The 20,460-nt window shown below is 32.7% G+C and overlaps 1 protein-coding gene across 6 annotated transcripts in view; it reads right to left on the bottom strand.

Annotated features, from left to right (window-relative positions):
* Positions 1-20,460, bottom strand: part of LOC135843515 (potassium voltage-gated channel protein Shaw-like) — a 761,198-nt gene that overhangs the window by 169,173 nt on the left and 571,565 nt on the right. For all 6 annotated transcript variants that reach the window (XM_065361442.1, XM_065361445.1, XM_065361446.1 and 3 more), the window contains one exon: positions 4,743-4,860. In XM_065361442.1, coding sequence (XP_065217514.1) covers positions 4,743-4,860 — 118 coding nt within the window. The remainder of the gene's footprint in view (positions 1-4,742; positions 4,861-20,460) is intronic.

Here is a 20,460-nt window from a genome sequence, read left to right as displayed (position 1 = left end):
TTGAAACTCGATTCAAATACTCGATTCCGGGGCAAATTTGGACTGCTTCGATGAATTCAAAATTGGAAAATTCGTTCGTCGTAAATATCTACACGAAAGATTAATGCTCATTTCACTACCAGACGAATTTTTCATTTTTGATAAGAAAACCACTGATAACATGATGCAATAAAAATGCTAACGAATTGCACCATCGGCTTTGATTCATAAATTATTTTTTCATTCACATTGTTTACGCGATTCGAATCGCAACAACCCTGCCTTAGATTAAAGCACTATAACAGGGGGTATGATAGTCCGCCATTTTTTTCTTACATCGCATTTTTCATAACTCAAAAACTAAGAAATTTACAAAAATTTTACAAGAGTCCTTTTTTTATAGAAAATGAAAAAAATGACCAATTTTTCAAAAACCTTGAAATTTCACGCTGTAAAACCTGAGATTGTATCTAAAAAACGTAAAAACAAGAAATCAAATTTCATCTCTTTTATTTTCATTTTATTTTTTCAATATCTTAAATTCTACAACATAAAATTTCAAAATTTTTGCAAATTTGGTAATATTTTTTCATTTTTTACAAAAAAGGACACTAGTAAATGTTTTGTGAATGTCATTGTTTTCGAGTTATAAAAAATACGCTGTAGGAAGAAAATTTCAGACCAGCATACCCCCTATTAATGTGCTCAAAATTCGAATAGACAAAAACTAACTGTAAGTTTGATAAAAATATTAGTGTAAAAAGAAAAACTGCAAAAATTTTCCATCAAATTTACAAAAATGAAATGAAATAAATCGATCAGTGGTTTTTAGAAAATTTCAGCACTGATTCTCTAGCCACACTAGTCACCAATTTAACAGTGACTTCAGATGTCCACATCGACACCATCGCTTAATATCCGTTTGATGACCAGGATTTTTGGTAAGGATGATTTTTATATTTTCAATTACTTTGATCCGGTGACTTTGACAATTTGGGTTACTTCAGTCACCACATGTCCGAAGCATTCATCACAGACTTCTCGAGGACTTGGATTATTAAACATAAGGGTGATCTTGGCTCATTTTCAACTTTTTTCTGGAAATTCGGAGAGCAGATTCGATAAAAAGTTTCAATGGGACCTCAAAAAGCCCCAGAATGTTGGATCCCTGTTTTGAACCATCAAAACTTTCTATCGGGTTACCAAATTTCAAAATTTAGGTACAATGAAAATTTTTGAAATTTTTTTTGCTTTTTTCAGATAATTGACCACAGTAACTTGACATGTATTCACTTAGATGTAAGAAAAGGGGTTCGATATTGTGAATTTTTTCAGTTTAGCAAAGGTTTTACATGATTTAAAAAATAATACAATATTGAACCTATTCAAAAATTGTGCAAAATAACCTAAAAAAGTGAAAAAATTTCAAAAACGTTGTTCTCACATCAAAGTGAATAGGTATAATAATATCATCAGTCATTTTACCAAAAATACATATCTACTTTTTTGAAAAATTTTCAATGAGAAATTTGAAATTTGAAACCTCGTTCTGGTCAATGGTCCAAGTCAGGGATCCGAAATTCTTCCCACAGTCTTTCGAGTTCCCTCACCCCTCCAATAATTTATCGAATCCCCTCTCCAATTTTTCGAAAAAAAGTCAAGACAACCCATGATCAACTTTGGTCAGAAATTTTTCCAAAATTATGGCACCAATTTTCTGGCGACATGGGTCAGACATTTTTTGGTGATTTTATCCAGTAGTTTTCTCAATTCTGTCACATCATTTATTCATTCATTACGATGTGAAAACACCTCACCATAATCGAATTTATCGAGACTGTCGTTTAATTTCTTAAGAATTCATCTATTTTCTTCTAGTAAGCATATTGTTCCTTTTTTCAACTCATTTTCATCAGGAGCTGATTACTTCCCAATTTGGAAAATGTACCCCTAACAATGAGAAAAAATCAATATCTCTAATTTTTCTGAAATTGCATTATTATGATGTAGGTAGGTACACATCTACTTTTAGTCGATATTAATTTACGTACTCTCTAAATTTGAAACAGTCAATTTCACTGCTTAGCAGTCACGACATTTTGCCTTTTTAAAGCAGTAGTTTTTTTTACTGCAAAACAGTGAAAAATTACTGAATTTGTCAGTAAAAATTCATTTTGACTGACCAATTCAGTAATTTTTCACTGTTTTGCAGTAAAAAAAACTACTGCTTTAAAAAGGCAAAATGTCGTGACTGCTAAGCAGTGAAATTTGACTGCTTTAAATTTAGAGAGTAAGAATTCTAGCCCGATAGGTGGTCAAAGAAATTTCTAAAATGTAATGGTTGAATTTTTTCCGATAAAAATTATAAATCATGAAAAAAATAAACGAATGTGGTCCAAATTTCAATTGATGGCCAAGCTCAGGGCCTCTCAACTAATATTTGAGATAATCAATTATGTTGTATCTCGTTGAGTAAAACTTATATTTTTCTTCATTATAAGTAAGTAAGACTTTCATTTTCCGCCTTCACTATTCCCTTTCAATTTCAGAATTTCTACAACTGGCATAAAATTAACAGGGTATAAAAATAATAAGTACATATAATATTATGTACAGGGTGTCCGTTGAGTGGATGGCAGGCAATTCAGATTAGGATACAACTGAATACCATCAAATAAAATGTTATTCAAAGATATTGCCTGTCTTTAAAATTATGTAAAGGGACAGACTATGTTTTTGAAATGCGATACACTCAACATTCAATGTTGACCATGAGGTGGGTAGTACATACTTCAGAAAATGAACAAAATGGCTCTTTATGGCTTTATGCCAGTGCCGGTTATAAGGGGGGGGGATTTGGGTGATAATCCTCCCCCCAAGAGGCCAGTTTTTTTGGAAAAAATTTTGATGCTATAAAGTGGAAATTTTCCAAGCATTTTTGCGCTCTTGTTTCACTGAGATGGATGCCGATTACAAACCGATGTTCATTTTTTTTTTCATCTTTTTTGAGAAGAAGAAGCCTCTTTTTTCTTCTCAAGTCCACATTATATTAGGTATATTCGTACACGATTTACTTTGAATTTGAATAATACTTTGCAGCCAAATTTCAGTCACTGAGGTCCCTCCTTTTTAAAAATTAAATAAATAAATGACATATTTATTCAGTGGCATGGCCAGGGAGTGAAGGGGGCCATTGTCCTCCCTTGCGAACGAAAATTTGAAATAAAACATGCAAAAGTGAACGTTTTTTTTTTGTTGTTGTTCGGACCCATTTTTTCTAAAAATTTTCGCTCTCGCTTCACTCGAGCAGTAATTTTACCTCCATTTTCATAATATAATCACCACACATCACGATAGGTTTCCAGAAAATTACTCCTAATTTCGATTTTTCATGCCTAAAAATCTGGTTTTGCCTCCCTCCTTGAGGAAATTCTGAGTATGCCATTGTATTTATTTGATTTCTGCTCCCCAAGAAGCTTAATTTTACTCCCCCCCCCACCCAAAAAATGAGACGGCAAAATTGTTTAGTTCTGACCCAATTATCCCCCTCCAAGGAAAAATCCTGGCACCGGTACTGCTTTATGCCCAACGTATGCTACTCAAAGGGACTCCATAACTGAATTTTAATTTAAAAAAATCAAGATGAAAAAAATGTTTGCCAAAACAAGTAAGTAATAGATACATCAAAAATGAACAAATTTTATTATGATAATTTTTTTCTTACACAGAAATTTTAAAAATTATTCAAGTTTGAAATTTGGTAAATTTACTGAAAATTCTATTAAAATGACCATTTTTGAAATTTCAATAAGCTAATTCAAATAGTAGGTAAGTAGAGTACCTAACTCAATATGAAAGTTGAAAAAATTTATCACAGTAAAATTTGTTTATTTTTTAACATTCTGTCCATTTCTAAAATATTTTTTTACTGTGATTTTTCAAAATCAAAATTAATCTACAGCCTCTTACATTATTTTGCAACTTGGGTAAAAAGCAATTTTATTCACCCATCACTTATGGTCAAAATTCGATTTCGGCCATCACATATGTATTTGAAAACATCGTACCTATAGGTATCTAAATTTTTAGGCAGCACTTTCATAGTAAGTAACCTTTTTTTTTTTCATAGATACCCAGGCGTTCAAATCTAAAGTTATGATGATAATAATCATTTTCAGTAAAAATTGTTTACTAAAAGTACACCCTTTTCAAATTTTTATTCAAAATTTGACTCATACTTTGACTCGATATTCGAACCATTTTCGTTATCTACCTATTAGTCGTCCTATTTCATTTAAAATCACAGATCGAAAAACCATACCATCAAACCCCTAATTTCAAATACACATAAAATCACCTGCAGCGCAAATCGAATTAATTTTTCACAGCGAAAACTTTCCCAAGCTGTAAAAACTTTCTCGATTTAATCGACCACATTTCCAGCCCAGCGACTGTACCATTAAGTAAAGATTTCGCAATTCGGCTTATTTTCTCATTCGAAAGAATATTCTATAAGATGGTTAATTATTTTTAAATTTCGTTTCACGAATGAACTATTAAACACACAGAGAGAGAAAGAAACTTTTTACCTCCGAGGTAAAATTATAAAAAGGGTGAAAAAAACGGAGGCAAATTACACCACGACCAACGATACTACAATCCATTAAAAAAATATCTCGTTTAGACGTCCCCCGTCGACTAGATATAGGTATAACAAAGAGGACAAAATCAAGGTGTAAAATAGCTCATTAACGAGCTCTTACCTGAGTATACGTCATCCAGCAACAGGGTTCAACTTGATTAGCGTCTAAGCCCCAAAATTCTAATTCTTCTTCGAACAATGGTCCACATACATCAGTCGGATAATGTAATTTTCCTGTCCTGCGAGCAAAAAAAACAAAACCAAAAACCACCTCCGTTCCAATTAACCATATAATGACTGCGAAATATAAGGCTAAGGCTAAAACAAAATATAGGTAACTAAGTGCACCAACGCAAAAAAAAAAATCCTAACGAGGTTAACGTAGAAAAGAAAAGCGAGCAAAAAGAAAAAAGAATCGTTTGAAAATTAAATACGTAGATATTATAACTAAAAACCCTACTTAACAATTTTTCCATTACAGTTACACAATTCGAAATACTACGTATAGAAAAGGTGGAAATTTGAGAACATTTTCACGCAGTTATTATTTCATTTTTTCTTTCTTTTTGCTCCTTTACTCTTCTTTTCTTGGGGGTTTTACAACCGAGAACAGCGCAGCTTGCGATACGTACTCATCGTATTTCTACGGGGCGAAAAATTATCGAAACATAAAAAATAATTACGTCTTGTCGTTTCACATTTTTCTCGCTAAGTGGTTCTTATTTTATTCTTAAGCTAACATTATAGAATGTTCGTGCAACGTTTAAACGTAATTTTTCACAATTTAAGAAAGCGTATAGTCGTTTAAAGGTAGATAAAAACCACGATAGTTTATCCACCTTAAAACATTAACGAGCGTGTTGTGCTTATCCGCCTAGCGACTTTGGCAAAGGATTTTTTCGTTCCGTCGTACTTTTCACTCCTCCTCCTGCTATACTTTTTATCATCTTGGGTTTTCTTCTTCTTCTTTTCGACATCATTGCCATCGTTGTTGTTGTGTTCTCTCTTCATCTTATATAGGTACCATACGCGGCTTTAGACGACCACCACCGTGTATAGCTATATTCTATTCCCTCGCTTTAATATCTTGCGGTGTTTTTTTTGTCTCTTTTTTTTCATTTTTATATTTTTATCATCGAGCTAATAATATATAAATTTTGGCCAACGAAAATTTGCAGCGTGACGTGTTTACGATCCTCTGTAGACTATACGAGGTTTTATCACTTTCCACGAGACTTTGCAGTTCGCAGAGTGAAATTGATTATTATTCGTTTGAATTCGAAAATACGTACAATAATTGACGAAAATTTGTTTCTTGTTTCAATGATTGCGATAGAGCGTACATAGAGCTAGGTTAGGAGAGGCGGGGAGGGTCAAGAGATGTACATATTATAACGCTTCCAGAAGGTTTCGGTAATAAGTAGGAAATGTCAAATCTGAAGTTTCTATTAAAAAAAATATATCAATATCGAATTGGGGAGTGCACTAAAAATCTAAGGATGAAGTGGGGGGAGGGGAGAGAATAAAACATATATGAAAAGTGGAACACACACTTTGCTCAAGGAATAGAAAATACCTACGTTTCATGCGATATTTCGATGTTAAGAGGAAAAAAATTCTGGGATGACAGTAAGTAATTTTTTTTTTCACTTGAAAAAGTTGTCGAATTGGTTTCCAGACTTTTTGAAGCATACGAGTACATAAACCAATTGCAAAAGTTCCGATATTGGAACTTTTGCAAGTAGGAACTGGTAGATAAATAAACGAATGATTACGATAACAATATGGATTTATTAGTGGAAAAGCCATAACTTCGCACACCAGGAAGCTCATCCTATGTTGGCGTTTTATCGATGAAAAATTATTTTCAATTCTGGAAACAGTTTTACAAGTTGATCATCGAAAACTTGTGCAGTAGGTTGGGTCATTTTTCAATTTTTTTCAAAATTTAACGTAGCTCAGAAAAATAAATCATGGGCGAATGACCTAAGACGAACGAAAAATTTCAAATTTTCATGTAAATGTTTTACTCCTCCACCCGCCCCCCGCAAGAACTCAAAAGTTTTAAAATTTTGAAAATTTTTCATGGCTCGAAATGAAATTTTGATTTTTTTGTTCAGCTGATCTCTTGATGTTCATCACCACACATGACTGTAACTCATCTGTTGTTCAGTTCCAACGTTATAATCTTGAGCAAAAATAATTACGAAATTGCATGTCTTATTTTAAGGAAAAATCTGACATACTGGGAACTTCTGGGCTGGATAAAAATGCGCTTTGAGCTTGTCAAATGATTTAAAAGTGATCATAATTATATGCAAATACTCTTAAAACATCAAGATATCAATTGGGACGACATTTTTTTTTTTTTTCAATTGAAACATTTGAAAAATTTTCTAATTTTATAAACTTTGAGCTCTAGCAAAAGTAAGGAGAGTCAACATTTACCTAAAAATTTGAAATTCTCTCTATATCTTGCCAAGGTCATTTGACCATAATTTTTTGCTCAGCATTAACAAATTTTGAAGGGGAAAAAAATTGAAAAATGACCCTCCCTACCCTGAACCTCATTTACGTTGTTTTTTCAACAATTCAACTGTCTTTCAGATAACAAATCCCCTAATAAACTGCACTCGATTTATCAACAATTATAATTTGAGTGAGTCAGCGGTGTCGTATGAGCACTTTTTACGAGCAACTCGAAAAAAAACCAGACAGAAGCAGTGACATAGGTAAAACCAAGATTTTCTCAAGAACGAGGAACCCAGATTTTTAGACGTGAAAAATCGAAGTAATTTTCGAAAAACTCTTTGAGATGTGCGAAAATTTTTCGAAAAAATGGGTCGAAAAAACTTAAAAACCGTTCATTTTTTTCAGCATTTATTTTATTCTAAATTTTCGTTCGCAGGGGGGGGGCAATGACCCTATTCGCTCCTCCCTCTTTGAGGAGCGATAATTGATTATTTACCGAAGTACTTGTAAAATACCCAACTGAAAACATCAAGTAACTTTAAGAAAATATCTGAGCACAATTTTTCAAATACTTAACGAATTCCCTGATGTGTTGGCTATTGCCTTCTAATTAATTTGTAAAGGAAAAAAGAATCCGAAATATAGATATTAACAATTGACGAAAATTAGTTCCTTGTTTCAACATGTACCTATCTACTTGAAATAAAGAGTACATAGAGTCAGGTTAAGAGAGGTGGAAAGGGAGAAAGCGGTCGAACGAATTAAACGAAAATGGCCTACCACAGAAGTGTGTTGTTTTTTTTTTTTTTTTCATTAGAAAAGATTGTCGAATTGGATTCTATAGACATTTCGAAGTAATCACAAACCAATTTCCGAACTTTTGGAAGTAGAAACGAATTTTTGATAAAACTGTATCAATAATTTTTTTTTATGCAATATTAGCGATAACTCAAGTTGGCTTTGTTGGTGGTGAAAGCCATATGGCTTCGCACTCCACGAAGTTCATCATACGTACGTTAGCATTATTTTGATTTCAACTTGATAAGTATGAACTTACCGATGAAAAGTTATTTTCAATTCTAAAGTTGCTTTCTTTGAAGATTTGTGCACTGCACTAGGATGGGTCATTTATCAAATTTTTCTCTCAAAATTTGACGGAGCCCAGAAAAAATTTTCAGACAAATGAAATAAGACGTAGAAAAAATCTCAAATTTTCAAGTAAATGTTTTATACCTCCTTTCCCCGACAAGAAGTCAAAATTTTAAAATGCTGAAAATTTTTCACGTAGCAAAGTAAAGTTTAATTTTTTTTGTTCTGATCATACATGACTGTAAATCAGTTGTTCAGTTCCAATCTATACTATACAGCTGCAAGAAAAATAAATACCCAAAAAATACCCGAAAAATCAGAAAGAAATTCCTAGCCCGATCTATGGCACCTAGAGAGCTAATTTTTTTTTTAATCGACAGCTTAACGTCTCTAGAATATAGGAAAAATACACGGGGGCAAAAATTTTGTAATTAAAGGGCCCAAATTTTGAGTTTAAATGGGCTGTTTTTGCCGTTTTTTCGATTATTCTCAAATATATCAAGAACGAAAAAGGCTAGAAGGGTGGTTAATATCTCATTTTAAAGAGCATTAAATCCTGAACATTTCCCTCGATTACATTACCCCTTTGGGGTTTTTAGTTTTTGAGCTATTTTGAATCCAAATTTGAATTAAATTTGAATTAAATTATCTCGAAAACTAAAAACGCTAGATGGGTACTGTCAACGAGGGAAATGTTCGAAATTTCATGCTCTTTAAAATGGTGAAAACAGATTAGAAAAAAGTTGCTCAGATCGCGCGATTTTGATCGTTTTTTTATGGAATCTTGAAACAAAAAACCGTTAAGATGATGCGTGTACTTATACACCCACACAAGCATACACACAACCACCAACGTACAACGCATCGCGATGCCATGTCGTTGTTATTCCAGACAGGATCACGCGACATGCGCGCGCATACAAACCTCCCACTCCTCCAACAACGGAATTCTTACAATGCAAATGCGAGGATTATGATTTATTTTATGCAATGCAAATCGATGAAGCGTGAAAAATTGTCATTGTCAACAGAAACAGATATTATTGCTAAAATGTTATACTGTTAAACCGTCTATATTTGGTGCTTTGCTTTCGCGTCTATCATCCATCATTTTGATCAAAGGGAGCAAACCTCTTCTGAGAGTGAGCGAAGGGGGGTTGGGCCGCGAAGCGGCCAGGGGGCGTAGCCCCCTAGTATTATAATATTTATGCAAAAATAATAATTACAAAATTATCATATTTTTATCAAAACTCGACATATGCAAAAATTCTAATTTTATCCCTAAAACTGAAGAAAAATCCCAGAAAATTACAAAATCCCTGAATAATCGCAACCTACTTTTCAAAACTTTGAAAACCCCTTAATCTGGGGATTAATCTCAGCGATTAACAACATTGCGAACGAATTATGCGAAGATTGCGAAAGTACGAGGACGAGGAAAATAGAAATAAATAACCATCAAAAAGTGCGAATCACTACAATGACACACAGTGAGCTGTTTTTTTCCTTTTGAACAGTTTGTGGAATTGGTTTCGAGACTTTTCGAAAATATGCACGAACCAATTTCCGAACTTTTGGAAATAGAAACGAATTTTTATAAAAACTGAATCAATAACAAATTTTTTTGCAATGTTGGTGATAACTCAAGTTGGATTTGTTAGAGCCACGCAGCTTCACACTCCAGGAATCTTATCAGTTATCATACGTTTTGGCATTACCTATTTTGATTTCAACTTGATACGCATGTAAGTATGTACTTAATCGATAAGAAGTTATTTTCAATTCTGGAAGTTGCTATAATGCTTTCTTTGAAGATTTGTGGTTTAGGATGGGTCATTTTTCAATTTTTGTTTTCAAAATTTGACGAAGCTCTGAAAAAAATTCGAGAGCAAATGATCTAAAAAGTAGGAAAAATTTCAAATTTTTAGTTAAATGTTGTACCTCCTTCCCCCGACAAGAATTGAAAATTTATAAAATGCTAAAAAAAATTTACGTAGGTACCGAAATGAATTTTAATTTTTTATGTTCTGATCACACATGACTGTAAATCATTTGTTCAGATTTCATTAAAAACTCAACATTTTGAGAACTCCTGAGCTCGGTGAAAATGTGCATCGAGCTTTTCTAATGATCTGAAAATGATCATATAAAAATATTCTTGAAACATCAAGATACTACATATCAGTACTTACAACAATTTTTTACCAAGAAATTGAACCATATTTTGAAAAGTGTTCTAATTTTACAACTTTCAGTTCCCGCAAAAGTAAGTAGAGCCAACATTCCCCTAAAAATTTGAAATTCTTTCTATGTCTTGTCAAGGTCATTTGATCAAAATTTTCTGCTCAGCACCAACAAATTTTAAAGAAAAAAAAATGAAAACCAACCCACCCTACTCTCCACATTATTTATGTGAGCGTCGATTATTTTTTGAGATATATACTCGTGTAATCATACCACAGAAAAGGTTGTTTGAACAACACCAGCAAAAGCTAATAAAAGATGTGATAGCGACAAGTTAGGTCCTTAGAACGACAGGTTTTCAACAACAAAATAATGCGAGTATTTTCAATTATGAATCACGATAACTCATCCCGACAAAAAAGCATGTCTAAGCGTCAGAATAAAATTTTCAACGACCCAACAATAATATGTCTACTTTTAAATCTAAATTGAACCCTCCTCTCGACTGTCAAGCCAAAGTTCATTTTTAGTCTTTCCAGACACAATTGAAAAATTTTGCAGACAATTCAAACATCGCTGGAGGCTGCAGTCCACACCTTCTGGAGAGAAAATAAAATTCTAGAAAAATCGAAAATTGCTTTGGAGGCTTTAAAATAACCAGAAATTATGAAATTTGGTTCGAAGAAGTTTAAATTAGTTTCGGAACTAATTTTCATAACTTTTATAGAATAGCTCTCACGTTTCTAAAAAAAAAAAAGGCATAAATTGCTAAAAAGGGCGGATTTTTGAATTGATATAAAAAATTTTCAAAAAATCCGAAAATCAATTTTGACAGTTGAAATTTTGATTATGGAGGTTTCAGATTATCGAGAATTCTCCTTCAAGATTCAGCTCGTGAATTCGAAGATCACGAACTTCAAAACACCAGAAGATTGTTGTGCGATAAGTTAGAAAGCTGCCGAGCGAATTAGACAATGATTGCGAAAGGACTTGCACGGATTACGAAACTGCATACAGTAAGCGCGGATCACTACGATGATAAAGTGAGTTGTTTTTTTTTTTCATTTGAATAGGTTGTTGAATGAGAATGAGTTTCTAGACTTTTTGAAATATGCATGAACCAATCTCCGAACTTTTGGACGTGGAAACGAATTTTTATTAAAACTAAATCAATAAATTTTTTTTTGGTTGCAATTTTAGCGATAACTTAAGTTAGCTTTGTGAGCGAGTCAGCGGTGTCGTATAGGAGCAATTTTTGACGAGCAACTCGAAAAAAATATCGGACAGAAACAAGGTAGGTAGAGGTACCCAATTATGTACTAGGGAAATACCCAACTGAAAACATCAAGTAACTTCGAGAAATCTAAGAGCAAGCACACTATTGAAATAACGCATTCCCTATGTTAATAAATTTGCATAACCAGTTCGCCGTAAATAATGAGATTTACTCTACTTACGTGTTAGACCTACATACATCATCAACCTGAACAAAGAATTAAGCGGGTCCTCCGATTTCACTTCAATTTTCTTCAAAGAATTTCTTTCGAAAGGTAAAATGAGAACATCATTTTCTTTCTAGCTATCAGAAAAAGCAGGGACGAAGGCTTGAAAATTCATTTGTGATTTTTTGCGAAACTGTTACTCGTATTGAGATGCTTTGGTGCATCTCACGTCATATTTTCGAAAAGCTCAAAATAGAACTGGAACGGTTTGTTAAACGGACCAAATCAGATTGTAAAATTTTCCTAGTGACGTCACACTTCAAACTCCCTATACGAACATTCTACTTTGAATTTTGGTAAACGACTCTTTTCCAAGTCTTGATAGCTCAAAATAAGAAGCAAGAAATTTTCTCTTTTAATAAAGTGAATAATTGAGATGAATAGACAACTCTGACAGTTGACTAAACAAAAAAAAAAAAACACCCAAAAATACGTGAGAAGCGATTTTTCGCTTTTTTATTTTTTCTCCAGCGAAAGGCTGGACTGCTACAAAAAAATAGCAGATGCCAAAAAAATGATTATTACTAGTTTCTGCCTTTTTTTTAAAACTTGTTTTACAGCAAAAGAGCAGGATGCAATCCAACCAAAGCCCGGGGAAAGTATGTGATTGTACTTAATACTCATGTAAGTGATTGTTTTTAGCCAGAAGATCTGCCCTTATTTCTCGTAATAGTTGATGAAAAAACGGTGATACGGAATGCATACCAATGGATAAAATAGGAGATGGCGGACGTTACAAGTCTCAAGAATTCGGCACAGATGTTGAAAGATATGCATGGATAGCTGTGGATGGGGCATGTGCTGGAAATGGAATTTTACAAAAATTGTAATAAATACGTTGACCATGTTTTTTAAGTATTTCTGAAGAATTTCTAGCTCAAAACAGGGTCATGGACTTGAGGTGTGTCACGCAACCTACCAAAATGTGTTGAAATTTTGGGAGAACATTAGAAATTTCTTTTACAACTTTTTCTGAGCATTTTAAAAGAATTTTGAGTCTCAAATAATTGATGATGCATTTTTCAAGTATGTAATTATGAAACTGTGTCATTAACAGTCGTTAAAATGAGTCACATACAGGGTGTTCCAGAAATCCTCTATCAGAATTCAAATGTAGATAGTACTTGAAGAGAATAACAAAAAAAGTTGAATATTATGAGTCTTTGCCTATCTTGTAAAATTGAAAAGAGCCACGTGTTTCGCAAAATTCGAAATTTACTCATTTTGAAAAAACCAAGAATAAGAAAATATTTGAATCATTCAAAATGATGCCCATAAGTCACAGTACTCGAGTGGACAAAAAAATGTCACCGTGACAAATTACCCGATCTTCAAAATTGAACGAGCAAATTTGAATGCTTCAAATTTTGGGGATTTACAATTTTCGAATTGCATTTGCGCCTTTAATTTTGAAGATAGGAATTTTGTCATAATGATATTTTTTGTTCGTCTATTTCAGCATAATGGGTTATTGAAGTCATTTTAATGATTGTGCCTATCTGTACATTGAAGAAGTTGAAAATTTACCAATTTTGAAAAATTTGAATCAGCCAAGTAACTTCACCAACTTAAAAAAGGTCATGATAACAAATTGTCTATATTCAAAATTGAAGGCACAACAAATTTGGAATCAAGTTTGCCCCTTCAATTTCTTCAATTTTGAAGATAGACAATTACTCATAATACCTTTTTTGTTCGTTCACTCGAGTACCCAAACATTTTCATGTATTTGATGAGTTTTTCAAAATTATTAAATTTTTGAGTTTTGCAAAGCACATGGTTCCTTCAAATCACAAGATGGGCAACAAGTCAAAATCGCGTTTTTTGTTCGTTTCCTCGAGTACTACCGACAGTAGACTTGATATTTGAAATTTTCTAGACACAATAATATTAGCCAATAATTCGATTACGGCACCGGATTCTCTCATTAGGTAGACCACTCCGATGGGTCGGATCGTATAAAACTTGAAAAAATTCACTCAATTTTGAAATGAACATTTTTCAAAAATTATCAAAGTTTTCATAGAAATTTTTGAAGTTCGCTTAAAATTTCGATCTATTTTGATAGGTCGCATGTCAAATCCCAAAAAGCATAGCCCGATTTTGGACTAAAAATTCTCAGGTGAAATCGTAAAAGAAATCACTATTCTAGTAAATCGTAAGTCGTATCAGAGCAATTAAGTACCTTTATCACTAATAATGAGTCTTCAAGGTTTATTTTTCAACATACGCATTGAGAACGTAAGATTTAAAAAGCAGATTCGTAGGAGAATGTAAGAACTCATCGAAAAAGTAGTGATATCCTACCAATTCTGCAGCATCAGAAAAAGTCAGTGTTGTAAGTAATTTTTTATATTTTTAAAATTGAAAAAAAAAACATTTACAATTATGATGAACGAACAAATTATACCAACCCTCTCTCACACACTTACAAGTAGTGCTACCGACTTACTATCCTCCAATACCTATTTCTTCAAGCACCAGCTCACAGAAAACCGATAAGCCAAAAACCGACACCTGTTGACACATATTTCAGTTCAGCTGACTTTCAACACTTCATGCAACATCGTACACTCGTAGTAAACGAAATGTCAAAAATTGAAGCTTTTCACCGGCAAAGGTAAAAGTAAATGGTAAAGCTACAAAAAGAAAACCTATCTCGATATTTTTTCCACTATCGCTAACGAAATGCCAAACACATCCACAAAGAAACTCGTACCTTGAAAACCTCGCAACGCCGATTTCTTTCTACCCCATCTTCTCATCGTATATCTCTCAAAAGTAGAAAAAAATCACGACAAACTTCACCAAATATATGTACCTTCGAATCCAGGAAGACGAACGTTGGTACCTATATTTTGTAAGTATATATTATATCTCGAAATACACACGTAAAAATATTACCTTTTGCGATATACCTTACGCTTATATTTCTTTACTTTATATTCAAATGAACTCGACTCGGTGGCTGCTTCTATAAGGTTACAGCAAATATCGCACAAACACATTATAAAATCATCAAACAGTGCTTTTTTTCTTTCAATAACTCAAAACACGCACTAGCACATTTACACAATCACTTCCCATACTTTTCACCCCTTTTTGTGCAAAAAAAAAGATCCGAACGAAGCGTGAAAAGCGTTTGATTAGGTTTTCTTCTTCACAGGTAGGGTACCATAAGAATAGGTAGGTAAGTTTGGTGTATTGGTTTAAATAACCCAACACACAGTAGAACGAGCAAAGGCAAGATAATGTAGCGAATACGACGAGTAAAAGTTGTACGTATTTGCAACTTAAAGAACATCTCGGATATCCTTGTTAAAAGTTTAAACGTTAACAAAGCGAATCAGGGTGGTGAAAAAAAGTGAATAATTCGTTTTTAAAGGCAGCAGAAACGAAATGTTTATCAAAAACTCAGCCATTATTTGCATTTCTGTTGAAAAATTTATAATCAAATTCGTTTCTGCTCAACTTGATTCTTCTCTTCGAATAAAAAAATTTCCATCGCTAGAAATTCCAGACAGATGAAGATGGTAAATTTTTATCAGATCGAGTAACTAGTAACTCGTCGTACAAGATGTCAATTTTTATACCAAGGCCGAACCGAAGAAAGATTGATTCAATATTGCAGATAAAGAGATGGGCAAGATTTCTTTTTTTTCTCGCTTGGTCACTTCGACTTTGTGAAAACTTTATTAACTTCGTAACAAACTTTTCGCAATAAGTATAATATGTACTCGGCCGGCGATATTTTTTTCCCAGTGCGGCTCGAGTTTATAATTTTAATTAAGAAATACGCTTGCGAAGCGGATCGAAATTGTCGAATAATTTGATGAGGGTGATATAATTATGAAATTTGCATACGTAGCGATGAGCTTATCTAAGCTGTCATCGTCTTAAGTGATGTCGTTTTAATAAATAAAATTGAAATTTTATATGATTTATTACACAGCGCGATAATCCCCTGTACTTATTTATAAGAGTATATTGTATGGATAACTCGTATTTTTGGATAAATACCTAATGTATTATGAAAAATTCAATACTGCTTCTTTCGTAGGCTGAATGTAGCTATTTTTAGTAGATTTGAAATTCAGAAAATTTAAATAAGACAAATTAAAACTTTGAAAGTGAAATGTGAATGATTTTGATGGATTAAATATAAAAGGTACGTACGATATGGAAAACGTAGGTAGCAATTTATTAACTTGATACGTGAAGATGGGTTAAATTAGATAATAAAACTTCTGTACAAGTGAAATGGATTAAAATTAGTTTATCAAGAAAGCATCTCCATTTATTTTGAACGCGCAGTAAATTTGCAAAAATGTGACGAAAAATGCTAAATGTGGAAGGAAATTAATAATTTTATTCAGAAGAGAGATGTGAATCCACGACAGAATTGCTCGGCACAATCATATCAAGTAGGTTGTGATGACAGAAACATTCCTCAAAGTCCCACAGCTAAAGAAGAACGAGTCCAGAAAGTCTTCAAGTTGATCATTAGGGAGGAGTAAAAAAAAAATGTCTTGGATTTTGACAAAAATTCGCCAAGAAGTTCATTTTCAGTGAGCGACACTTCCTAGAAAAATTTCAGAGTTGAAACGGCCAACAAAGGAAACAATCGAAAGAGAAAAATTCGATAAGACCAGGCGCGAAAGGAGGTCAGAAATGATTTAACCAAGCTATAACCGAGAAAGTAGTAAAAATTTGCCCTCTATATACTTGTAAGTATATTCTAGATAACTCATATTTTTGGAAAAATACATATTATGAAAAATTCAATATGAATTTCAACTTGAAAAGAAGTTCGATCTCAATGCGCATGAGCAACAGCACACTTTCAAATTCTTCAATTTTTTATCGAGTAAAATCACATTGAAAAACCTATCCAACGTTGAGCCAGTGTACACACAAGTAGAAAGTTCCATGCTCTGTAATTCTGTTCCTTTCATTTTTTTTGATTACCTAGTGATGAAATGGTTGAAATTGTTTCCAATTTTTTCATCACAAAAAATCAATTTTGCGGGAAAACACAAAGGTCCTAAAACACAGATGAAGAGAAACAAAATGATAGCGCATTAAATTTTCCACATGTCACGAGTGATTGTTTTTTTAAAGGCCTTTTTTGAGTCATTTCGAATAAATAATGTAGAAAGATGCACTTAATTTTTTTGCACAGGAAACTCAAGGTATAAGAACAGGGAAACAATTTTCACCGAAGTGGTAGTGATTTTTTTTTACTAAAATGGATCGTCAACAGCAACGAAACGTGACCAGTTCGTGGGTTTTACACTAAGTATTATTTTGAATTGGAGAGTAAGGTAACATCTCTTTTCATTTTCCTAAAAAACATCCACATAAAAATAAACACGAGTCATTCAAAACTACTTACAACACTAAATTATCCACAAAATGCGTTTCAGCGTTTTTTTTTTTTAAATTTTCGGACTACAAATTTTTATTCAAGAAGAAATTCTGATAATGGAGACTTATTGCTAATTCGTAAAATTTTGGACTGGTCAGATGATCATTAAAAACGCAATTTTTTTTAGCACTATTGATAAAAATCAGGTCCTCCTCTCTGACAACCCTTCTCGCACAGACGAAGTAATTAAATTTCTAATCTCAACAAAATTAGATAAAAAAATTTAAAATTGTATGTACATACTTATCTTTATTTCCTGTATAACCCAATTTTAAGCTTTTCACTCGTAAATACGAGCCTCTAGCCGATAAGTTGCTGTATATGGCTCATTAAATGAAATAAAAAAAAAAAAAAAAGATACAGCTGAAGGGACATAACCGCATTTGCATTGGAGAGTAAGGTAACATTTCTTTTTATTTTCCTAAAAAAAAAAAAATCCACATAAAAAAGTAAACACAAGTAATTCAAAATAACAACACTAAGTAAATTATCCACAAAATTCGTTTCAAGACTCTTTCTTAAAAATAATTTTCAGACTATAAATTTTTATTCAAGAACAAATTCTGATTATGGAGACTTGCTAATTAGTAAACAAAATTGTGGACTGGTCACATGAACATCAAAAAAACGTCCAAAAGTGCACTACCCGGGAAAAATGTCAAAAATTGAATATTTCACATCTCAATTTTTGACAAATTTTTGAAAATTATACTCGTATACTGCCTCACTTCTGGAGACAAAATTAAAATTTGGTCAAGTCGGAGCTGAATCTAAAATTTGATTCGATTCGATTTCCAATGTGCCAAATTAATTGAAGGGGTTTATGAAAAAAACAACCATAATCCGTAATTTTTTCCAATTTTTTCATCACAATAATAAATCGATTTTTCGGGAAAACACGAAGGTCCTAAAACACAGATGAAGAGAAACAAAAATAAAAGGTCATTAAATTTTTCACCTGTCACGAGTGATTTCAAAGGTCTTTTTTGAGTCTGATTTTCGAATAAATAATGTAGAAAGATGCACTTAATCTTTTTCTTGCACAGGAAATTCGAGGGGTAAAAACTTGAAAAAAATGTTCACCTAAGTGGTAGTGATTTTTTTTTTACCAAAACTAATAATCAACAGAAATGAGATGACAGTTTCTGATATCCTTTCATTTCCACTAAATATTTGTATTGGAGAGTAAGGTAACATTTCTTTTTATTTTCCTAAAAAAAAATCTACATTATAAAAAGGTCAACACAAGTCATTCAAAATAACACTAAATTATCGACAAAATTCGTTTCAGTGCTTTTGTTAAATTTTCAGACGACAAATTTTTATTCAAAAACAAATTTTGCTAATGGCGACTTGCTAATTGGTAAACTAAATTGTGGACTGGTCATCAAAGTGTTGAAATTTAGGTTTTTCAGTCCAATTTTTTCAAAAAACAAAGGTACTCTATGCTACAATAAGACTGAAAAAACATGAATTATCATAATTTCATTAAAATGATCGCCGAAAAGGCATTTATTGGGCATTTTAAACCTGCTAAGAATGAATTCAAAGTAAGATTTCCTGAAATGAAATTGTTAATTGAGAAACGGTGTCATAAAATTATCGAGAAATTGAAATATTTGCGATCCATCAATCTTCAAATAGCATTTACAGGATTAAAAATGATATTGAATTTCAAAGGCAACAACACATTTCAAATTTTTCAAAAACCTATCAAACATTGAATCAGTATGTACATGTAGAAAATTCCATGCTCTGTAATCTGTTCCCCTGTTCCTTTCATATTTTCGTAGAGTCTTCGGTTTTGTTATAAATATTCATAGATATGATAGTTGGTGATAAAATAGTTGGAATTTTTTCCAATTTTTCATCACAATAAATCGATTTTGCGAGAAAACACAAAGATCCTAAAACACAGATGAAGAGAAACAAAATTATAGCGTATGAAATTTTCCACCCGCCACGAGTGATTGGTTTTTTTCAAGTCATTTCGAATATCTTAATAATGTAGAAAGATGCACATTGCACTTAATTTTTTTCTTGCACAGGAAATTCGAGGAGTAAGAAGTGATAAAAATGTTCACCGAAATGATTTTTCTCCCACCAACATGGATAATCACTAATCAAGCATCAGCGAATGGACCTCTCCAAGTGATTTCCACTTAATATTTGTATTGGCAAGTAAGGTAACATTTCTTTTTATTTTCCTAAAAAAAAAAAATCCGCATAAAAAGGTCAACACGAGTCATTCAAAATAACACTAAAATTTGAATCGAAAAAATTCGTTTCAGTGTTTTTTTTTTAATTTTCTGACGACAAATTTTTATTCAAAAACAAATTCTGCTAATGGAGACTTGCTAATTGGAAAAACAAAATTGTGGACTGGTCAGTTGAACATCAAGAAAGCGTCTAAAAGTATGTACACAACACAGCCAGGAAAAATTTCAAAAATTGAATATTTCATAGCACAATTTTTGGAAAAGTTTTGAAAATTGGATACTTCCTATTTTTTCGAGACAAAATCAAAATTTGGTTAAGTTAGGGCGGAATCTAAAACTTGATTCGATTCGATTTCTAAACTTCCAAATCAATCGAGTACTCGATTGCTGTTTATCGCCCATCGAAGAAATTAGGCAGAAGGCAACGATCATGGAGAGTCGATGGCGAGCAAATTGGTCGTCTGTACAAATTGTAGAACTCCTTCAGGTGGCCGCAGCAGCCATTTTGTCTAATCTCAAAGATGTTTGCGCCGATACAAATAGATAATAAATGGACACGAATCATACCGTAACTTGGACGACTCGGTTCAGGTGAGTAATGGTAATTTTTCAGTAGTAAGTAAGCTGGGGAACAAAGACATGTCCCTATATTGCGAACATCCCAAAGGATCCAGTTCATGATGAATATATCCGCAGCTTTCATCAATAATGATCTTTCATTCTATGTAAGAAACGTTCCCTTTCTTCTTCAAATTATGGTTTTCTCAAGTTGTGAAAAAAGTCGATGTCGATAATATTGAACCCCTCCCCTTTTCATCCAGATAAAATTTGAGAAAATGTTTGCTTTTGTCCTGTTTATTTCGTGTTGTTCATGTTAAAAATTTCAATTTGAAAGTTTTTATTATTTAAATGATGCCACAAACCCATAGTACTCGAGTGGATGAA

This window comes from Planococcus citri, chromosome 4 (assembly GCF_950023065.1).
Source record: "Planococcus citri chromosome 4, ihPlaCitr1.1, whole genome shotgun sequence".
Classification (NCBI taxonomy): domain Eukaryota; kingdom Metazoa; phylum Arthropoda; class Insecta; order Hemiptera; family Pseudococcidae; genus Planococcus; species Planococcus citri.
The sequence above is the reverse complement of the archived record's forward strand: the minus strand, read 5'-3'. Positions and strand labels throughout refer to the sequence as shown.